Source organism: Plectropomus leopardus, chromosome 19, assembly GCF_008729295.1.
Source record: "Plectropomus leopardus isolate mb chromosome 19, YSFRI_Pleo_2.0, whole genome shotgun sequence".
Taxonomy (NCBI): Eukaryota; Metazoa; Chordata; class Actinopteri; order Perciformes; family Serranidae; genus Plectropomus; species Plectropomus leopardus.
This window is the reverse complement of record NC_056481.1, coordinates 5133810-5152039: the sequence shown is the minus strand read 5'-3', so window position 1 is coordinate 5152039 and position 18230 is coordinate 5133810. Positions and strand designations below refer to the sequence as shown.

The 18230-nt window shown below is 37.3% G+C and overlaps 2 protein-coding genes across 2 annotated transcripts; both read left to right on the top strand.

Annotated features, from left to right (window-relative positions):
- Positions 1 to 5885: 5885 nt before the first annotated feature.
- On the top strand, positions 5886 to 6914 carry LOC121958661 (dickkopf-related protein 3-like). Its single transcript, XM_042507743.1, has 3 exons — positions 5886 to 6038; positions 6430 to 6604; positions 6709 to 6914. Exons 1-3 carry the CDS (start codon positions 5886 to 5888, stop codon positions 6912 to 6914), a joined length of 534 nt encoding a protein of 177 aa, XP_042363677.1.
- A 4496-nt stretch (positions 6915 to 11410) lies between these two features.
- On the top strand, positions 11411 to 16464 carry tectb (tectorin beta). Its single transcript, XM_042507742.1, has 10 exons — positions 11411 to 11584; positions 12494 to 12684; positions 12815 to 12966; positions 13075 to 13147; positions 13302 to 13405; positions 13523 to 13606; positions 14397 to 14559; positions 15509 to 15587; positions 15998 to 16030; positions 16391 to 16464. The coding sequence occupies exons 1-10, from the start codon at positions 11518 to 11520 to the stop codon at positions 16462 to 16464; spliced, it is 1020 nt and encodes a 339-aa protein (XP_042363676.1). The 5' UTR covers positions 11411 to 11517.
- The last annotated feature ends 1766 nt before the right edge of the window (positions 16465 to 18230 follow it).

Here is an 18230-nt window from a genome sequence, read left to right as displayed (position 1 = left end):
GCTGTTACTCGTAGTGGTTTCCCAGTGAGTGTTTGGGCTGGGCACGCAGCGTACTCGTCCCATCCAAAATGAACCAAATTCAAGACCTTTGTTTTACTTCATCCCTTTACTTTTTTCACAGTTTTCTACCTTAAAATGCTGCAAGAAACCGATTAATTTATTGTTTTTAAAAGAAATCTGCCAAATGTTGCCTAAAGCAGCCATGACAAAAAACCTGATAATAAACACAGGCGTCAGTAACTTTACCTAAAACGACATCTGTCTCAACAACAGTAAAGATGCTTTGCTTTTGAGACAATTTACTGTTAATGACCAGACATTACTGCATCATTTCAGATAGATCCAGCATGGGAGCTCAGCTCAGTTTACAGTGAATCTCTCTTTAATTTTTTTTCTTTTACAATTACTGCCACTATTATCAGCGGTAATATATGCCTTATAATTATCATCATCTTTAGAGTAGACTAAAGAACTGCCAGCAAACCCTGCAATGGGTTCAAAAGGTTTCGAAATTGGTGTAATGTACCTTTTTTTTTTATATAGTTTTATTATCCTGATTTTTTGTCACCACAGCCTGGAGACACAGCATGGATTGTTTTAGGTGGACTACATAGCATTTCTAGGCAGCATATAAACAGTAAATATAGGGTTAAAACACACAAACATGTAATTTGAAATGAATTTATTAAACAACGAGGCTTCAGGTTAATCTGCATTTTGACATGCCATACCTATCTGGGAAATGCAGTACCGTGGAAAAGGCAGGGTTCCCACGGTCATGGAAAACCTGGAAAAGTCATGGAATTTCACAGTCACATTTTCCAGGCATGGAAGAATCATGGTATTAGTTAAAAAATTATTGAAAGTTTTGGAAAAGTGAGGGAATTTTGTAATGAGTAGATCTTTAAGTTACACCTGTGAAAAATGTGAGCAAAAAATGTTACATTTAAATTTTGTTCAGTAGACAAACAAATATAATTTCCTTTGTGTCATTGTACTAAAACTATCCGTGGTTAGAGTGAGCCTTTATTCATGTGCAAGTATATCTCCGCGCCATCGATCAGAAACAAGCTTTACATTACTTTAAAAAAGTAAGCACAACATCAGATTTGAAGAGTATAATGTTTGGCTTGTCATGGAAATGCTTTGTTTGTTGTAACATTTACTGGCTTTATTTCACCCCTCACTTCACTTCATGAGGTACGATCTTAAACATCTGCCCAGTCTGTGGACGGTGTGGAATGTCTGCCCAGTAACAGGATGGCTCTGAGGCATTTCTCGCACCTCGTTTAAAGTGTGACTTCAATTTACATTTAAGGCTGGAAATTTATGTTGGAACATCGTGTGCTTGTACCAGGACAGTTACATAGAGTGCTGCAGGGATGAGTCCTAAAACCCAAATATCAGCTAGCATTACAGCACTCGCAGTTCCCTCGTCTCGTCGCTGAATGGGTTTTTTGTTAGATGATGGAAATGAAGTCTGTAGCTAACGCAAGCTTAAGAGACTAGTTGTTCTGTGACTTAAAGTATCAGTTTAAAGGTGTCAGTGTGAGTTTGTTGTGATTGTTTACTATGTTGGATGTTAGGCACTGCTGCGTTAGCTTCTGCTAACTGGGAAGAAGTTTAACTGACCGGTCACTGAGCGGCTCCACAGACGGATACTAGTAAAAGTAAGATAAAAATAGGGATGCAAATAGAATGCACAGAATGCATAACATAAGATGGATAATAAAACCCGTTGAGATAATATTAGTAAAAATAAAGCTAAAAATAGAGTGTATAAAATGCATAAAATTATGGAAAATACAACATTTTAAAGAGGTGCAGCAATGCACAAGTGTGAAGCAACTTAGGTCAGAGCTAGTTAAAGGCTGATGTGAAGAGATTGTTAGTTGTTAGTTTTTCTTTAAAAATATTTAGCATCTATTAAACTCATGACTTAAGGAGGGTGTGAAATGAGGGGCTGTGTTGTATGATTATGAATGTGATTTATGCCTGAACTATGCCTGTTACTGCACTATAATTGTATTTTGTGTGTTTGGCTCAATGTCAAAGACTAATTTCTCTGGGGGCAAATAAATTAATTCCAAATTAAGGGGCCAATATACTCCATCAGAACTACTAGGCCCCCTCTACACCTTGCTGACGTCAGATGTAACTTTCCGAAACCAAAAATCCAACATTCACACCTACTTCATGCTGACTAAAGAGCCAGTTTGTCAGTTTGAACTTCCCTCCCCTAGCTTTCCTTGTTCATTCTTGGCACAACTGTTTCTGCCACTTTTTGTGTGCACAAATAAATGCCAACGCTATGAATGTCATCCAAAAATGTACTTTATATTTAAACAATATCACTTCACCTCCCTCTCTATGATGGCTTGCTTTTAATTCTGCTTTAGAGTGAAGAATTTGGTAATTTGTGTTTATTTTCTTCCCAGTTGCATACCTAGAGAAACTCTTGAGTCGTGAAGTAACAATACTTTTTACCTCATTGTTCTCCTGTAGCTTGAATACACATTCACTCATGGCCAATCGTCCATCCACTCCTGCACTGAACATATTTTGGTGGTGGAAGGGCAGACTCCTCATGCCCTCCACTATTCAGAGCTCCCCGCAGGGGGTCAAGGTCCATTACAATGGCCAAACGTCACCCTGCCCGATGTTTTTGTTAGCCCCTAATTGCAAGACCCACAACAATGTTGATTGTGACATTACGACCGTCATTAGCAGAGTCATTAACACTGGGGGAGCATGTTAAGGAGTGTTTGGAGACAGTTATCTGCTGTTGGCATTGGGTAAATAAAAGGGGGAATATCTTGCTGTAAGTACAAATGTAGAACAAGAGTACGTGTTTGGAGGAGCGTGATAAGTAGAGGGAGAGGGAGTTGTATTTTAAATTGTAATTTTGGTGCTGCAAAACACGGTGCTGTAAATTGCAAAAGAAAAAAAATCAAGAACAACTCAGTCATAATATTTCCAGTGTGACTGGTGATTTATCTGCAAACATTGAAACTCGTAAATTTCCATTACTCAGACAATATAAAGAAGCCATAAATGCATTTTCATCTCAATATTTGTACATTATTTCAATAAAACAGCCCCTACAGTACCACTAAGTGCTCAATACACATGATTCAGAGTTATTAAACTGCTCAAATGACTGCATAATCAAGATACAATGCTTATTTACATTTTGCTAATTGATCCAAGTTGCTGCTATTGTGTTTACTAATTGACCACCCATTACGTCATTAGTCTGTGGTAGCCTGTCTTGATAAGGACTTAACTACCTGGAGTTGAGATAAGTTCGGACCCTGTGGTATCTACGTAACCAATCTGTGCTGTCTGCCACTAAGTACATGTAAATTACTCTTCAATTATCCAGGCATCTACTGTAAGTCTGAGCCAAAATACTGAATGCTAATGAAACAGTGAATGCTAATGATAGAGCTCAAACATAGAAGTTATGATTACTGACGATACATTTCCTTTACATTGTACAGTTGGAGAGATTGTAAGACTCATCACGTCTGAATTTTCTCAAAGCAAAAAAACATCAGAGTGATCACCGTGACTTGATAAAGACCAGTGAGCGAGGTACTACGTCTCATGGTGGTCAGGAGACATGAATGACATTTACCCTCTTCCCACCAAAATTAGTGCATATGTTTTTTTTAAACTTAGGGAACCAGCTCAAAATAGGTGATAGACTGCTTTCCCATGGCCAGTGGTCATGTATACCTTTCTGTTTGTTTTCTGGTTATTCACATTCAACGTTACGAATGCACTACGAAATTTACAGTCAAACACTGAGTCACACAATAACACAAATACTACTAAAGCCTCATTTCCACTGCACAAAAAAACCCCACAATAACCTGCTAATATTTGGCTTTTTAATGCAATGAGAATGTGTTTGATCGGCATTCAATCAGGGCTCAAATGACTGCAGTAGACACAGGTTCTTATCCCCTCTGGCTCCGATTGGCATTAATGGGAATATAACACCCGGGTGAACATGGTAATTTCAGCTCCTTAACCTGGGAAATGCAGTGATGTGCTGCGACTAATTACTATCTGTCCACACTCAAACATTATTCCAAATTAGTCTGCAACTGAATAAGTAAGAGATATACAAAGAGAAGAAACCACTGAAAAATTTTCAAAGACCTCTGTACCTGCTGCCATTTACTGTTCACCTGTTCTCCAGCCTGTCTGTGACGCCGCATGGACACACCAATAAAAACAAGCAAAACACACGCACAAGCTGACAGAAAGGCAGACTTGTCTTCTGTAGCGCTGTGTTCACTGGCAGTGGGAATACATTCTATTGCTTATATTTAGCGGGTTCACCAGTGTTTGAAAATCCCCTTGTGCAGGCCGTAGTTTTGGAGGGAAACGGAGGCAGTGGTAGACAAGCAACTCCCATGTTCAGTTGGGTAAAATGACTGTTTTGGTCAGTGGGGTCGGGTGGCTTTGAAGAGAGCATAAATAAGTTTGAGTTCAGTTCTCAATTGGAAAGGTCTGTCTGATGGCACAGTAAATCTGTGGAAATATTCTGAATATAGCACACCTGAAATGATACTGATTTTTTTTTAGGTGGCTAGAAATGTTTTGTTTTTGTTCCTTTTCCAAAGCAGTACATCGTTTAGCTTTCGTGGTTGTACTCCAGCCTGCTTCCCCAAACTAGGGGCATGCCGGGCATGCTGACTATGGAAAAGTACCTCATACAGTCCCACCTCAAAAAATTCAAAGTAAGCCCTTAAGAGGGGAAATCCAGCTGTGCAACCATGATGATTCTGTCACAGCCAATGATTTTAGTGGTGAAAAGCTGGTGTTGGGACAGGGAAGCGGAGGAAAGGCAGCAGTGGAGCTGCCTTTCCTAGAAATGAAATCCTAGAAACTAGAAATGAAATATTGTGGTACAACCAAAATGCCCTGGCCGCCAAATTATGTTCCAGATGTGAGGAAACGTGCTTCAAAAATGACATTATCATAATTTCTATATTTTTTTTCAAAAAATGCAAAAATTATAATCCCCACAAAAATCATTACTCATATAAATATCTGTCAAAATAACCACAATTCTTTGTTTGTAGGTTGTTGTTGTTTTTGTTTGGTTTTTTTTGCATATAGTGCAACCTTACAGTGGATTATAGCTGGTATAATTTCTTTTTGACAAGTAAAAAAAAAAGTGTGCGAAAATGAATCTGTTTCCCTTAAGCAACTTGTCTGCCCTCCACTCACTCCCCTTCTCCCCCTGAAACTAATGGCTGATGGTAATTACATTTAATGAGATCATGGGGTCGTCTGCAGGGTGCACTTCTGCAAATTGCTCTCAGCGTGGGGTCTGACGTTGGGATAGGGTAGGGGGCGACGGGGCAGTCGAGGTCGGGGCCAGGAGTGTTTGTCCTGTGTTTTGGGGCCTGGACCCTCAGTGTCTTTGCTTGTCACTCAGTGAGCATTGAAACATGTCATGCATTTGTCTGCTTTTGTCCTCGTTTGTTTGTCTGGCAGAGATAACCACTTGGAGGTGGTGCTTGTCTTGGCGCTATTGTGTGAAGCTTGTTGTCAGTCCATCACGGCGCCCATCTCCCCTCTTTCCCTTTCTCCACGACTGGTCATTTCGCTACTATTTTCTGGCTGCGGGGGTCGATGCGGACAATTTAGTTAATCCATTAACAACTAATTGTCCCCTCCTACCCTAATGTTTTGACAAACAGCCCGGTGTGAGGGGGGTTCAGCCCTGGTGACCTATAAATGTCGCGCTGGAAGAGGAGGCAGCCACTGTCACTGCATGGATCCCTGCTGTCCTCACTTTTTACACATTTACTGGGACTTTTAAGCTCTGGATTTTTATTTTTTTAATTAACTTGTTGGTGGAAATGTTGGGGAATCTGTGGATGATCTGCCTGTGTCTCTGCTTCTGTGGGGCTGAAGCTCGCATTTGGGCCTGGATGCTCAACATGCCTCACAGCCCTCCCAAAGACGGAGCAAAGACACTTAAAGAGAGTGCTCCTGGAGCCAAAGCAACCACGGTAAGATATTACTACATACTGTGCATGAATATGTTGCTTCTCCTGAATTAATTCATACCTTTATTTAATCTAGTTAGAAATGAACAGAGCTAAAAATCACTTCATCACTTGTAGTAAAATATTGTGTAGTATAATATAAAAGCACTTTGTTCTACATTAATTTTGTATGAAAAGTGCTATACAAATAAAATTTGATTGATTGAATATTTCTCCAGTTAAGAAAATAGTCATAACCCTGATCAGTGTCACTTTTCTCTACTTATTTGAAAAGATAATGATAAGATAATTTACAGAGCTCAATGTCTTTTTTTGATTTTTATGACCTTCAGGACATACATTTTAACGAAATTCTTTTAAAATATGTAACATTTCCTCTGTTTTTTCTCTCCAGGCTGTTTGCGATCATGACAGGGCCTGTGGTCGGGGTTTCTCCTGTGATCGACACTTTGGCCTTTGTGTTCCCCTGCGAGGGGAGGGCCACTATTGTCGGAGGGACGCACAGTGTGTCCGCGGACTCAGCTGCATGTTTGGGAAGTGCCATCGCAGCATCCCTAATGGACAAGAGGGTAAGAGAGCAACAACACACGTCATTTTAAATCATTTTAAAAATGAGAGTTTGGAGATTTGATACAACTGGACCTAAATTAACGTGAGCGTTTCCTTCATCCAGGTGCCAGATGTAAAGTTGACAGGGATTGTGGGGCATCAATGTGCTGTGCTCGACACCACGGTGAACAGGTGTGCAAGAGACGTCTGATCCGCGGCGAGAGCTGCTATGTTCCCGACGGCGGTCTGGCATTCAGCATAAACCAGATTTGTCCTTGTGATGACGGACTACTGTGTCGAGAAAACGGTGCATCACACCAGAGAGAGTAAGTATGGCGAATTCCTTATTTATATTTACTTAAAATACTACAGAAGATATTTGTAAAACAGTCACATAGGAGATAAAACAGTCATATTAGTTATTGCTAATCATTTAGGGAATTTACACAATTTACCAACAGTATCAAGTGAAAATATTGCAATTTTTAAATTAAGTGTTTTGAATTATTTTTTATATGTCTGAAATGATATAAATCAAATTTGGAGGTGGAAAGAAGTTCCTGCTTTTATTGTAATAGCGTGCTGGCATGGCCATGAAATACGTGAAGTCATATCCATTTCCAGAAAAACAAAGCCAAAGTACAAAAGCAGACAATGGTGGACAGTCCAGGGCATGGACATTCAGCTGCTAGAATAGCAACTTGAATTCAGCCCGCCCAGTTTAAATTCCCTGCTGTATCACCAAACTTTCTGTTGCTGCCATTACACAGATTAGAGACAGTGCTGTGAACCCTGGTGCCGGGGTTTGCGCCGGATGAATTTGAGTTAATATAGCCGCTACTGAGTCCGTCTCCAGAGCTTCCGTTCGCTTTCCTCGTGCAAATAGTCTCCTAGCAGCAGGGAGAGGTGGAGGGACTGCAGGATAAAAAGTGAACACGAATTGAAATTAATTATAATATCGAATTGCACTGTTTGTAGAATCTCAATATTGAAAAATTGCAATATACATCAAATCAGCACCCAAGTATTGTGATAGCATCGAATCGGGAGAAAAGCATGTGGTCCAGCCTTAGTCAAAATGTACTTTTAAGACTTCAGCTGTGTCCCAAATGGACAATACGGACTAAATCTAAGCAGGTTTTGAACATGTGTAGTGTGTTTATACTGGCACCACAAAACAGTCTCCATGCACACTTAAAAAACCCAACTCTATTTGTGTGTTTGTGCTCTTGATGAACACTGTTATTCGACTGTCCGTTGCACAAAGGAAACGGAGGAGCTATTCACAGCTGGAAAAAATTAAAATAAATCATGGATGTCGTTATAAAAGCGCCAGGAACAGCTCAGAAAGCCAAAAGACACCAATTAAATCCTTTGGAAAAACATTTTCATGACATTTGTGAAGTTTAATTGGCTTTGGTTTTATTTGACAGGCTTTGGCACATTTATTATTTCTGTCCTGTTTAAAACAGGTAATTAATTTGTGTTCAAGTTTATATGAACAAACATGACAGGAGTGAAGGGTAATGTTCACAGTCCTGTTTAATCAAGCATGCTTGCTCTCTCCGTATGTGACGGTAACTTAGAGGTATAAACAAAAGGCATGCAGAGTGTGAAGTTGTTTGAAGTTGAAGGGGTTTAAATATTGTGTTGAATGCTCTATATGATCTCAGTAATGTGTCAGAATCCTAGTTTATAATAAATTGTATATTTTCATGTTCTTACCTGAGGTTGTTTGTCTTTCAGGAGAGATTTTTTTTACCAGCCAGAACAAACCAGTTGGACCTGCCAAGAGCCCAAGTCTTGATGCCAGCCTCATCATTAAAGCTATTTATTATGTAGATATGTTGTATATGACTGTTTATAGAAAAACATATGTATTTCCAAATGTGTTGTTTTGCTGAATATTCTCATTAGTCTTGAAGCAAGGATGTTTTTTTTTAATTTTTTTAAAATTTCTTTTTGTAAATTTTGACAAAAGCACTAATGTAAATAACTCATTATGGCCAAACTGTATCTTCCTTGTGCATTTAATTACCTTTGATTATATCTATAAATGTCTATTCCCATTTAGTGTAAAGAATAAATCTTTTTCAAAAGCAACAATTCTGTATTTTTTGTATATTTTGTTTGCATTTATTTTAAATTCACAGGTATCACCTCATTATGAAGTTGCAAAAATAATTTTTAATCAACAATAAATACACATAAATAATATTTCTACATAGGATAGACAGAACACGCCACTTCATGTTGGATTTTAGTGCTTCCTTCTAATATTTAGAATTTTTTTAAAATGGGAAATGTATGTTTTGTTTCAATACCAGATCCAGTTGACTAAAATTCAATAGAAAAAAAGGTTTCGCTGCTCTTGTGTGATCATACATGGAGGTGTTGCATGTTTGTAATGACACAATAAACCCCAAAAGTATAAATCTGAGTAATTACTGCTGACTTTACCCCTGTGGTACACAGTTAACAAAACTTCCCTCCGTGCAAAAATCTTTTTTAACTTATATAACCAAAAAAATAAGGAAAAAAAACTGTAGTTTGTCATCAAAGAATTTCAAGCTACAGTTTTTTAAGATAAAGTTGTAACATTTTGACAAAAAATATTGTGTTCTTAAGTCATGATTTAATCAAAATAATGTCATAATTTAATGAATATTATAAGTAAGAATGTCTCAAAATTGCTTTACTAGTCTGTCATAACATTTGGTCAAAAATATTTGGGCACAACGGAAACGTTTGGAACATATTAACCGTACAGATGGACAACAGAGAAGTGAGACACGCTGCAGGAGTGGTTTGAGAAGTTTTATTACTCTTACATTTTTGTCAAAGTCAGAATCTACGGTTTAAAAGTAAGTAAATGTTTTACATTTAAAAGACAAGACAAAGAGCACTTTAAAGCTCAGCGTGGACACACTGAGCGTGTTTCTTGGATCGCAGGCTGTAGTTACATAACACGGTGGAGTTTTGCGGCTCCTGATTGTTAGCGTCACCAGATGCTGTAACGCTAGCTGTCTCCTGACCCGTTCTTAGATCGGTATCTTCTTCACAAAATCCCCCGTCGCTCCATTCAGATGCTAATCGTCTGCAGTTTGCCCCTTCAATTGCTGGGTGACTTGAATTGTTCTGTGAAGGACATTAGTGTCTAACCTCTTTGCGATCGTTTTACAGCTCTCATCATTAAGTCTTTGCAAGGAGGTTTTTTTGATTGTGTGAACGGAAGTGCGTGTTAAAAACAACGATTTCAACCTTAATTGATGCACTGAAAGCGCCTTTTACCTTTCCTTTCACTTGAGCAACTTCTTAAAATCTTTAAATGTATTTGAAAAAATGTGTTAAGAACAGACAATAAAACATGACAAACTTTCAGCTGAAAAGACATAAAAATTAAAGCTACTGAGGCTTTAGGCAGCTCGAGATAAACCCAAAAACATGACATAAACAGGCCATCAAGCACACACGTTTGACACACATGTAAGACTGACAAAGGTGATATCTAATCCCACAAGACTGAGAAACCTTATATTACTGAATGCAGCAAAACACAGGCCTATCATCTCCACTTAGGAACACTAGTTAGTGTACGCCTGCTCTTATCTCAGCTGCCATCACTTTTTGAAGGTATCTATACATGTCTGTTTGCAGTATTTAGCTTCTTAAATGGTTTTCTGTGCCTGAACACTTTGTGCTCTTTGGACAAGAGCACAAAGACAAGGAACAGGACCCTCTGTATCTCCGTCTAACTCAAGTTCTGTCCTCGAAATGTGTCTGTTATACTTATTGTATTTCTGTTGGTTAAAGGAGTAGTTTGACGTTTTGGGAAATTTGCTTGTTTGCTGTCTGGTGTAAAACGTGAAGCCGGAAAGATGTGACCAAGGCGGCATAAGTGTGATGTTTTGTCCACGTATTTATGTGTGCGACCCACTGAGGGAGATTTAAAAAGCAGCTGTTGGCCTTTTTTTCATGTTGGTTGTATTGTTTGTTCTCTTGTTTTAAACAAACTTAAATCATGTAAGTGATTTCAAAGGTGCTCGTAGGCAGATTTACATCGGCAGACAGACGCAGGCGAGCTGTTTCCCCCCGTTTACAGTCTTTATGCTAAGCTAAGCTGAAGTCTGCTGATTGTAGCTTCATTATCAACATACAAATATGAGCGTGGTATCAATCTTTTGCTTTGACTATAGGATTAAATCTATGATCATACCAACCCCTACAGTGTTTTGACTCTGGTTAGGGATGAAACATATATAGAAACTTTTGAGAAATTGTAGACATTTTGTCATTATCATTTAATTTAAACTGCAACAGAGTGAAAATAGGCTACAAATCTATTTGAACACTCAGTATGTTGATCATCATGTGGCACAATGTGAGACTGAGCTCGAGATTGAGCTTGAAGTTTCGGCATGGTCTTCCTCTGCCACAGTGATGATGCAAATTGTAAATAAAATACATGAATTGTCCTCCTACAAGTCATAACTGTTGGATATTACGCGTATAAAACTGAATAATTTTCTTGAATGTCCGTCTCTAGAAAAGGTGACCTCAAGCACCCTGAGTGCTCGTCCCGTGAGACGCTGGTCATTTAAAAGTGAATGTCCGAGCAGCACAGAGAGCTTTTGTCAGCAGAGACACAATAGAGCTCTTAAACCTGCCAGAGGAGAGACGAGGAGACGGGGGAGAAGTTGATTTCCTTCGCCTGTGATGCTATAAAACGCCTCCTCGAGTTGTCAAGGTGTTAGATGTAGAGACGCAGGTGCTGGTAGCTTGTTGAAGAGCCATGAGGATCCTCTGACATCAGAATATTTAAAGAGTATTTTTTTCTTAAAGGTAAGTCCTTTAATTTAATGACAGATTTACACAACTACCCTTAAATACTCTGTCATTGCTAATTTTTAAAATCTCTCCGCAGCTTCACATCATGGCTGCCGTCAGTGCTTTATTAATGCTTCTGCCTGTTGCGTGGACATGCTCTCCCCAAAAAGCAGGTAACATCACAACAGATCACTTGGTTTTTATGTGTTGGTTGTCCTGTAGATCCCACGCACATCAAGCAAACATTCATCACGCTCATTTGAGAGTTTGGCAAGTGAAAGATGTAATCCTAAACTTACTTAAGTATTGTTTATAACAAACAAAATCACAAATTTGTCCATTAAATGTGTACAACATAGGACATCTTTAGACCCTCAGTTTGGAAAAGGACAAATTCAAAAAAATCAGGCGGGAAATAGGGAGAGTTGTCTTGATCCAACCTGAAAGATCAGTATCTCAGTTGATCGAGGCACTTTTCAAACCGATTAGGATCAGCTATACTGTTATTTCTGTTGCTTACCTAAATTATGAACACTCATTTCATCTCAGCTCAGTGTAAGGGTCGATTGCGTCTGGTGTTTCACTGTGGGTGGAGGAGAGTCAGCAGTCCAAAACCGAAGTTTTAAAGACTAAAGAGAGCGTTTCTTGTTTTATATGTTGTTATTTTGTAAAAAAAAAAAAAAAAAAAAAAGTTAATTAAAAAAAACCATTAAGGAACAACTTGGATGCAGAGAATGTTTTTCCGAATGAATTGTTCAATCGTCAAAAATATATATCGGATTGAATTTCATAACTTTAAAGTACTTTAAGTGGGCACTGTGTAACTGTATTGTCTAGGGAAAAAGAAGTATTTGTTTGGGACTCTGTATTGATGTTCAACATTGAATGACTGATCAGGATCTGTGGCAGAAAAACCTGAACAGACATCTCTAGTGATTACATGACAAACTGTAGATGGCAGAAGTAAAACATAAGTGCAAGAAGTAAGTTTCAGGCAAAATGTAATATGGAAAGTTTGTTTTAAATATATATATATATATATGTGTTTGTGTGTGTATATATGTATATGTATGTTTTTCCAGATTACGTTATGGTGTCATGTTTCCCAAACGCCATAATTGCTAACGTCCCCGAGTGTCCTTACGGCTGGGAGATCGACCAGCTGTCCCTGGGTGGAGTCTGTTATTCTGGAATACACAGTCCAGGTTACTACCGCTTCATCATCCCAGACCTGACGCCCAAAAACCACTCGTACTGCGGCACGCAGTCTGAGGTGAGGGTCACAGTAACTCTAGTATCTAGCCAACAGTACAAGAAAAAGAAAACAAACCTTGAAAACCTGTCACTTTAACAATGTTCAAAGATTATGGAAATTAAAGTGTATTTTTTTATATTTCTGACAGTACATGCCCGGCAAAGACCCAAAGTATATCTTCTATAACTCCATCGTGTCCAACGACACGTCGCTCACCGTCAGAAACCAGCCGGTCAACTACACCTTCAGCTGCATGTACCGAGCAGCCTACCTGGTAAATAACGCAGTGTTCAGCCAGAGGTAAGCATCGATACGAGACACGAGGCGGCCGCAGTCACCGTGTGGAGCAGAAGTGCATTCTAACCCAATGACTTGCAGCGTTTTTACTAAACCCTCTGCTTTTTCCAGAGTGGCTACAGTTTATGTCAACAACGGGAGTTTAGGCACTTTTAGGTCACAGTTGTCTATGAACGTGTTCACGGTGAGTAGCCGCTCGCAGATTCAGATTCACCAGTGGAAGCAACATGTTTCATGCAATCCCCTGCAGAATAGCTGTACTGATGAAAAGCTATCTGTTGTATGAGTGTGACTTGTTACAGTCATTAGATGCAAATAAAAATATGTATATTTTGTAGAATTCAAAGTTCCTGTATGCCAAGGACGCTCCGTATGTGATCGACACCTCTGAGATCGGCTCTGAAGTCTTCATCGGCATCGAGGCCAAAGGGTTAAGTAACAGGTACATAAACATGATTCCACACTTTTTCATGTTGTTTTTTTCTTGATATTAATATATTCCTGTACAGAGTCTATACCGCTCAATTCTGAATGCTTCTCTTTATTTATCACCTCTCAGGTTTAAAGTTGTGATAAACAACTGCTGGGCCACTCCTACTCCATACTCGACAGACAAGAAGAGGTGGAGTCTCATCATTAACAGGTACAATGGAAAACATTTGATCATGGTTCAGCTAATGCACACTATACACTAAAAGACTTTTAAAAGACTCAAGTCTGACACCGCCTCACATCTAAAGACTGTGAGTTTTTAGTCTCACTCTATAAGACTTTGCAAAGACTGGGGATCTTGCAGGATCACTATTTAAGACCAGATTTCGTTCGAGATTATTTCCCAGCCTGTTCCTGGTGGAAATATTACCCTTAACTCCTTTTAAGAAATACAGAGCACCGAGACTCGCTCATGATCTCGCACCTCCCCAGAGTCCCCGCTATGTTTGCTGTCTACTCAGTTTGCTGCTTCCTGTTTGGTAGAGCACAGCTATTGGTTGTTCACAATGTTTCTGTCACTGAACTTACCTACTAACATGAGCCAAAACTAAAAACTTAACATCAAATTTCAATGAGTTTTATGATCACCTTACATCAAACGATCGAGGTCACAGGGTCATGCACCAACTGAGGTGAAATGCATGATTTAAAAAAACTCAATTAAATTAGAAATTCGACTACGAAAGTGAAATCCCTTGAAAGGTTTTTAGGTGAAAGGCTGGCATTAAAAACATTAAGACCTCTGATTTCTTAAAAATATGTGTTACTGAACTAAACTCGAATCATTTGTTCAAAATCTGTTCACGAGTTCTAACTGATGCCTTCAGTGAGTTAAAAAAAAATATTTACAGTGCAGTCAAATCTGAAAGAAAACTTTTCCATGCCACTCGATGACTGGATGAATACTCCAACAGATTAAAACTGTTTTTATTTTCCGACAGCTGCTCGTCTGACAACACTGTGACTATTTTTGAGAACGCCAAAGACAGCCGCTCCATGTTCAAGTTCAACTCTTTCCGCTTCCAACGGCTGGAGAAGGTTTCCACTGTGTGGCTTCACTGTGAGGTCCAGGTTTGTGACGGAGAGAGACTCAACTGTCAGCCAGTGAGTGCGACACTTCATTATAATTTCATAACACTAAAGCCCTGTGAAACATTCATTTTACTTTTCCCTCCTCTTCAGTTACAGTTACTCAAGTACAGTGCTTGTGCAATTTTAAGGTTTTCTTGAATGTTTCCATTTTCTGCTACTTTACCATTTGACTGAAATATTGTACTTTTTTACTCCATTCACATTTATTCATTTTGCAGATGGATAAATGAAGCATAATCAAAGCCAAGTTACTTGAAACAGAAGATGATAATCTTATAAAATCAAATTAAGTATCAAACATTAAACCAGTGGTTTCCAAGGTTTTGGGTTAGTAAGTTGCCAGCAAATGATTTTCTGTCTAAATTTCAGCTACAATTACCAAATATTTCACAATAATAGTAAACATAGAAAAGTATAGATTTGTGCAGTTTATCATTATATATATATATATATATATATTTCTTTTATTATTATTATTATTATTTTTATTATTATTTTCTTTTTTTTACTTTTATCTCCCCTTAATTATCTTGTGGCCCCTCAGATATATATGTATATGTATATGTATATGTATATATATATATATATATATATCTTACATAATTATCTCCTCCCTCCCAATCTTATTATTACAAAACAAGTACTTTTACTTTTAATGCTTAAAGTGCATTCAGCTGATAATATACATGCTTTTATCTGAGCAGGATTGTGAATGCAGCAGATATTTTACATTTAATGGGGTGTTTTTGCATTGTGTTATTGGTACTTGTTTTTGAGTTCTAAAGATTGGGAGGGAGGAGATAATATGAAGCAGAGTTAAGTGATAAACCTCAAACTTAATCAAAGTTTTACAGAAGTTCATCCTCACTTTCTATTTCTGCTTTTAATAAACTTTAACTCACAGTTACTCTTAGTTTAGTTCGACAAAATGCTACTCATGTGTCCTCCTTTCGTTCCTCAGGGTCCCTGCTCTTTCAGAAGTCTGTCAGCAGAGGTCGAACCGAGCGGGGGGATCCTCACTGCGGAGTTTCACATTAAAGGTACAGAACATAACGTTGCCTTAAGATGCTGAGGTGTTTTTAACTTTGCACAATATTAAACATCCCCACCAGACATGCTTAAAGACATTTACAAATACGTTGCTAATATTTACTTGTCACTGATGTATTTTCTACAAAAAAAGTTCAATTTTCTAACATATTTTGTTAAAAATTCTTAATGCATTTAATTTAACTCTGAATGTACGTAACTGTGGTCAAACATCCAAGTGAAGTAACAATAATTAAACAGTTTAAAGTGTTGAAGGACTTTTCACATATAAATAGCTAACTGTAGTATTGTTATTTAACCTCTTTCAAATTAAGAGACTCCATTAGCCTTTTTTTTTTTCTCATTCTTCTTTACTGTGGAAGCTTTTATTTTGTATTATGATGTCCTTATCTCTTGGCAGGTATTAATTCCTCAAATAATGGACACATAAAAGGTAAACAAACGTGATGTTACAATAACTGTGTGATTGAAATATATTTGAAGTCTAATATTTAGAGACGTAGCCAGGATTTTAGAAACAACAAGGTCATGAGTCCAGCACTAATATTTAATTTGCTCAGTTTTATTTATTTTATTTCCCAACACGATGATTAAATAATACAAAGCCTTCTCTGCGCCACTAGAAATCAAATTCTGGTGGGAAAATACTGGAATTACTCATTTGTTGGAGAGAAAATGTTGCAAGAAGATTAATGCAGTGCTTGCAACATCGCAGTTACTCCTATTGAATGTTGTTTTTCTTGCATCTGCATTTGATCCGATCTGTATTCTCTTTTCTTTTGATCCCTTCCAGGCACTTCTCTGTTCATCCTGCTGGTGGTTCTCATAAACACGTGTTTCGATTTAGCAAATGGATCAAGGATGTAGTAAAAACGTATGTTTATGTCACCCCACGCACACTCTCATTATGTCACATATTATTGGTAATTAGCACATTTATTGGATAATCTTTTCAAATGTCACACGAAAACTACTTCATTGCTTTCTCCAATAAAGATGAATTGACATTTTTGATTATCTTTGAACCTTTTGTTTTTCATCATTCACTAACCTTTAAAAAGTCGTTGGGGAATCCCCACAATGTTAACAACTAAATAAATAATTTTATTAAATCCAGACATTAAAATCAGACTCTTGACGTGAGTGCAGCACAATAAACATAAATCAGATTGTTAAACACTATATTTATTTATTTTATTCCAATTTTATCTCTGAGAACAAAACGTTTTCAAACCATTTTTCACCATTTTGACAAATCTGATTTCTCTCCATGTTACTGAAAAAAAACAAAACTTTAACATGCAAATAATAAGGCACATTAACCTTCTAATTTCGACCTTCATCCCCATAAAGAAAATGAGTGGAACTGATTTGGTTTGTTTGTTTTCCCCTTTCTGCTTGGTTTATGTATCTGTTGTTTTGTTTTGATTATGTCAAATTTTGTGTCACTGTATTACCTCTTCTGTCTTTTATCACCATGTTTTGTATTGTCGTACACTTGAATTGTTACCACTTTATTGCACAATTAAGATATAAGATATAAAGTTGTGAATGAGTCTGCTCACTGACTTCCTCACAAAGTGCAACAAAACCCTTTTTTTAAAAGATGGTGAGTTGAAAAGTACATTTTCAAAGTTCTTATCCTGTGTCGCCGTGAATAATTTAATGTTATAATAACTTACATTTGATAATGTTTTTTCGTCGCATGCTCATATGACAAAATATATGGAATGTTTTAGTATTTTAATTAAAATGCCTTTTTTTCATTTCCTGTAAACATTAAAACTAGGGCTGGGCAATATATCAAATTCGATTTTGTACATGGTAGTATTGTTATATTTGCCTGAACTACTTACTCGTTATATCCACATTACTGATAGTTATTAATCAAAATGTTTATTGTGTAAATACTTTGTGAGAGCACTAATAGCCAATATTAAAATATTGTTGCAATATCGGTATCAAGGTATTTTGTCGAAAATACCTCAATAATCTACTTTCTCCATATTCCCCAACGCTACATAAAAGAACAAACACCTGGATGGTTATATAAATGTATCCTTGTAGTTATTCTTATCCATCATATAAAAGTGCATGTAACCATTAACTAGTTATAGCAGAGCAGTACATATTGTGCATATATTTTATATTTCTTATTTCTTGTACAGGTCTTTTTTCTTACATTTTTTAAAATTCTTATGTATATATCAGTTATATATTTTACCATAATGTGCATTTTTTTCTTACATACTGTTTATTTCCATTTCTGCTTTCCTATAATTTCCCTATGCCTATGTATAATATAAGAGCAATGTAGTTTTTACTCTTATTTATATTATATAGTAATTATTTCTGATAGTGATTTTTTTATTTTTGATTACTTAATATTTGGATAATCCACCTACGGATAGTTTACAGAGTATTTGTAACATTTGAGCAGCTTACTAGGTGAGATTCAACAAATCAACTTTTGCTTTAATCTGTAGATGTTTAATGGATTATATATGGAGTATATGTGACAATTCATGGCAAACCTACATATTTTTACAATAATTAAGATGAATTTGAACTATTTACTCAACCTATGCAGCACAGATTGAGTGTCCCAAATGAAATGTCACAAATACTTAATG

Bases quoted from the DNA above. Each gene is read 5' to 3' on its own strand.
- LOC121958661 (XM_042507743.1), top strand. From the start codon at position 5,886: ATGTTGGGGAATCTGTGGATGATCTGCCTGTGTCTCTGCTTCTGTGGG. The intron at 6,039-6,429 runs GTAAGATATTAC...TTTTCTCTCCAG, and splicing joins CTGGAGCCAAAGCAACCACG to GCTGTTTGCGATCATGACAG. The intron at 6,605-6,708 runs GTAAGAGAGCAA...TCCTTCATCCAG, and splicing joins CATCCCTAATGGACAAGAGG to GTGCCAGATGTAAAGTTGAC.
- tectb (XM_042507742.1), top strand. From the start codon at position 11,518: ATGGCTGCCGTCAGTGCTTTATTAATGCTTCTGCCTGTTGCGTGGACA. The intron at 12,685-12,814 runs GTGAGGGTCACA...TATTTCTGACAG, and splicing joins ACTGCGGCACGCAGTCTGAG to TACATGCCCGGCAAAGACCC. The intron at 13,607-14,396 runs GTACAATGGAAA...ATTTTCCGACAG, and splicing joins TGGAGTCTCATCATTAACAG to CTGCTCGTCTGACAACACTG.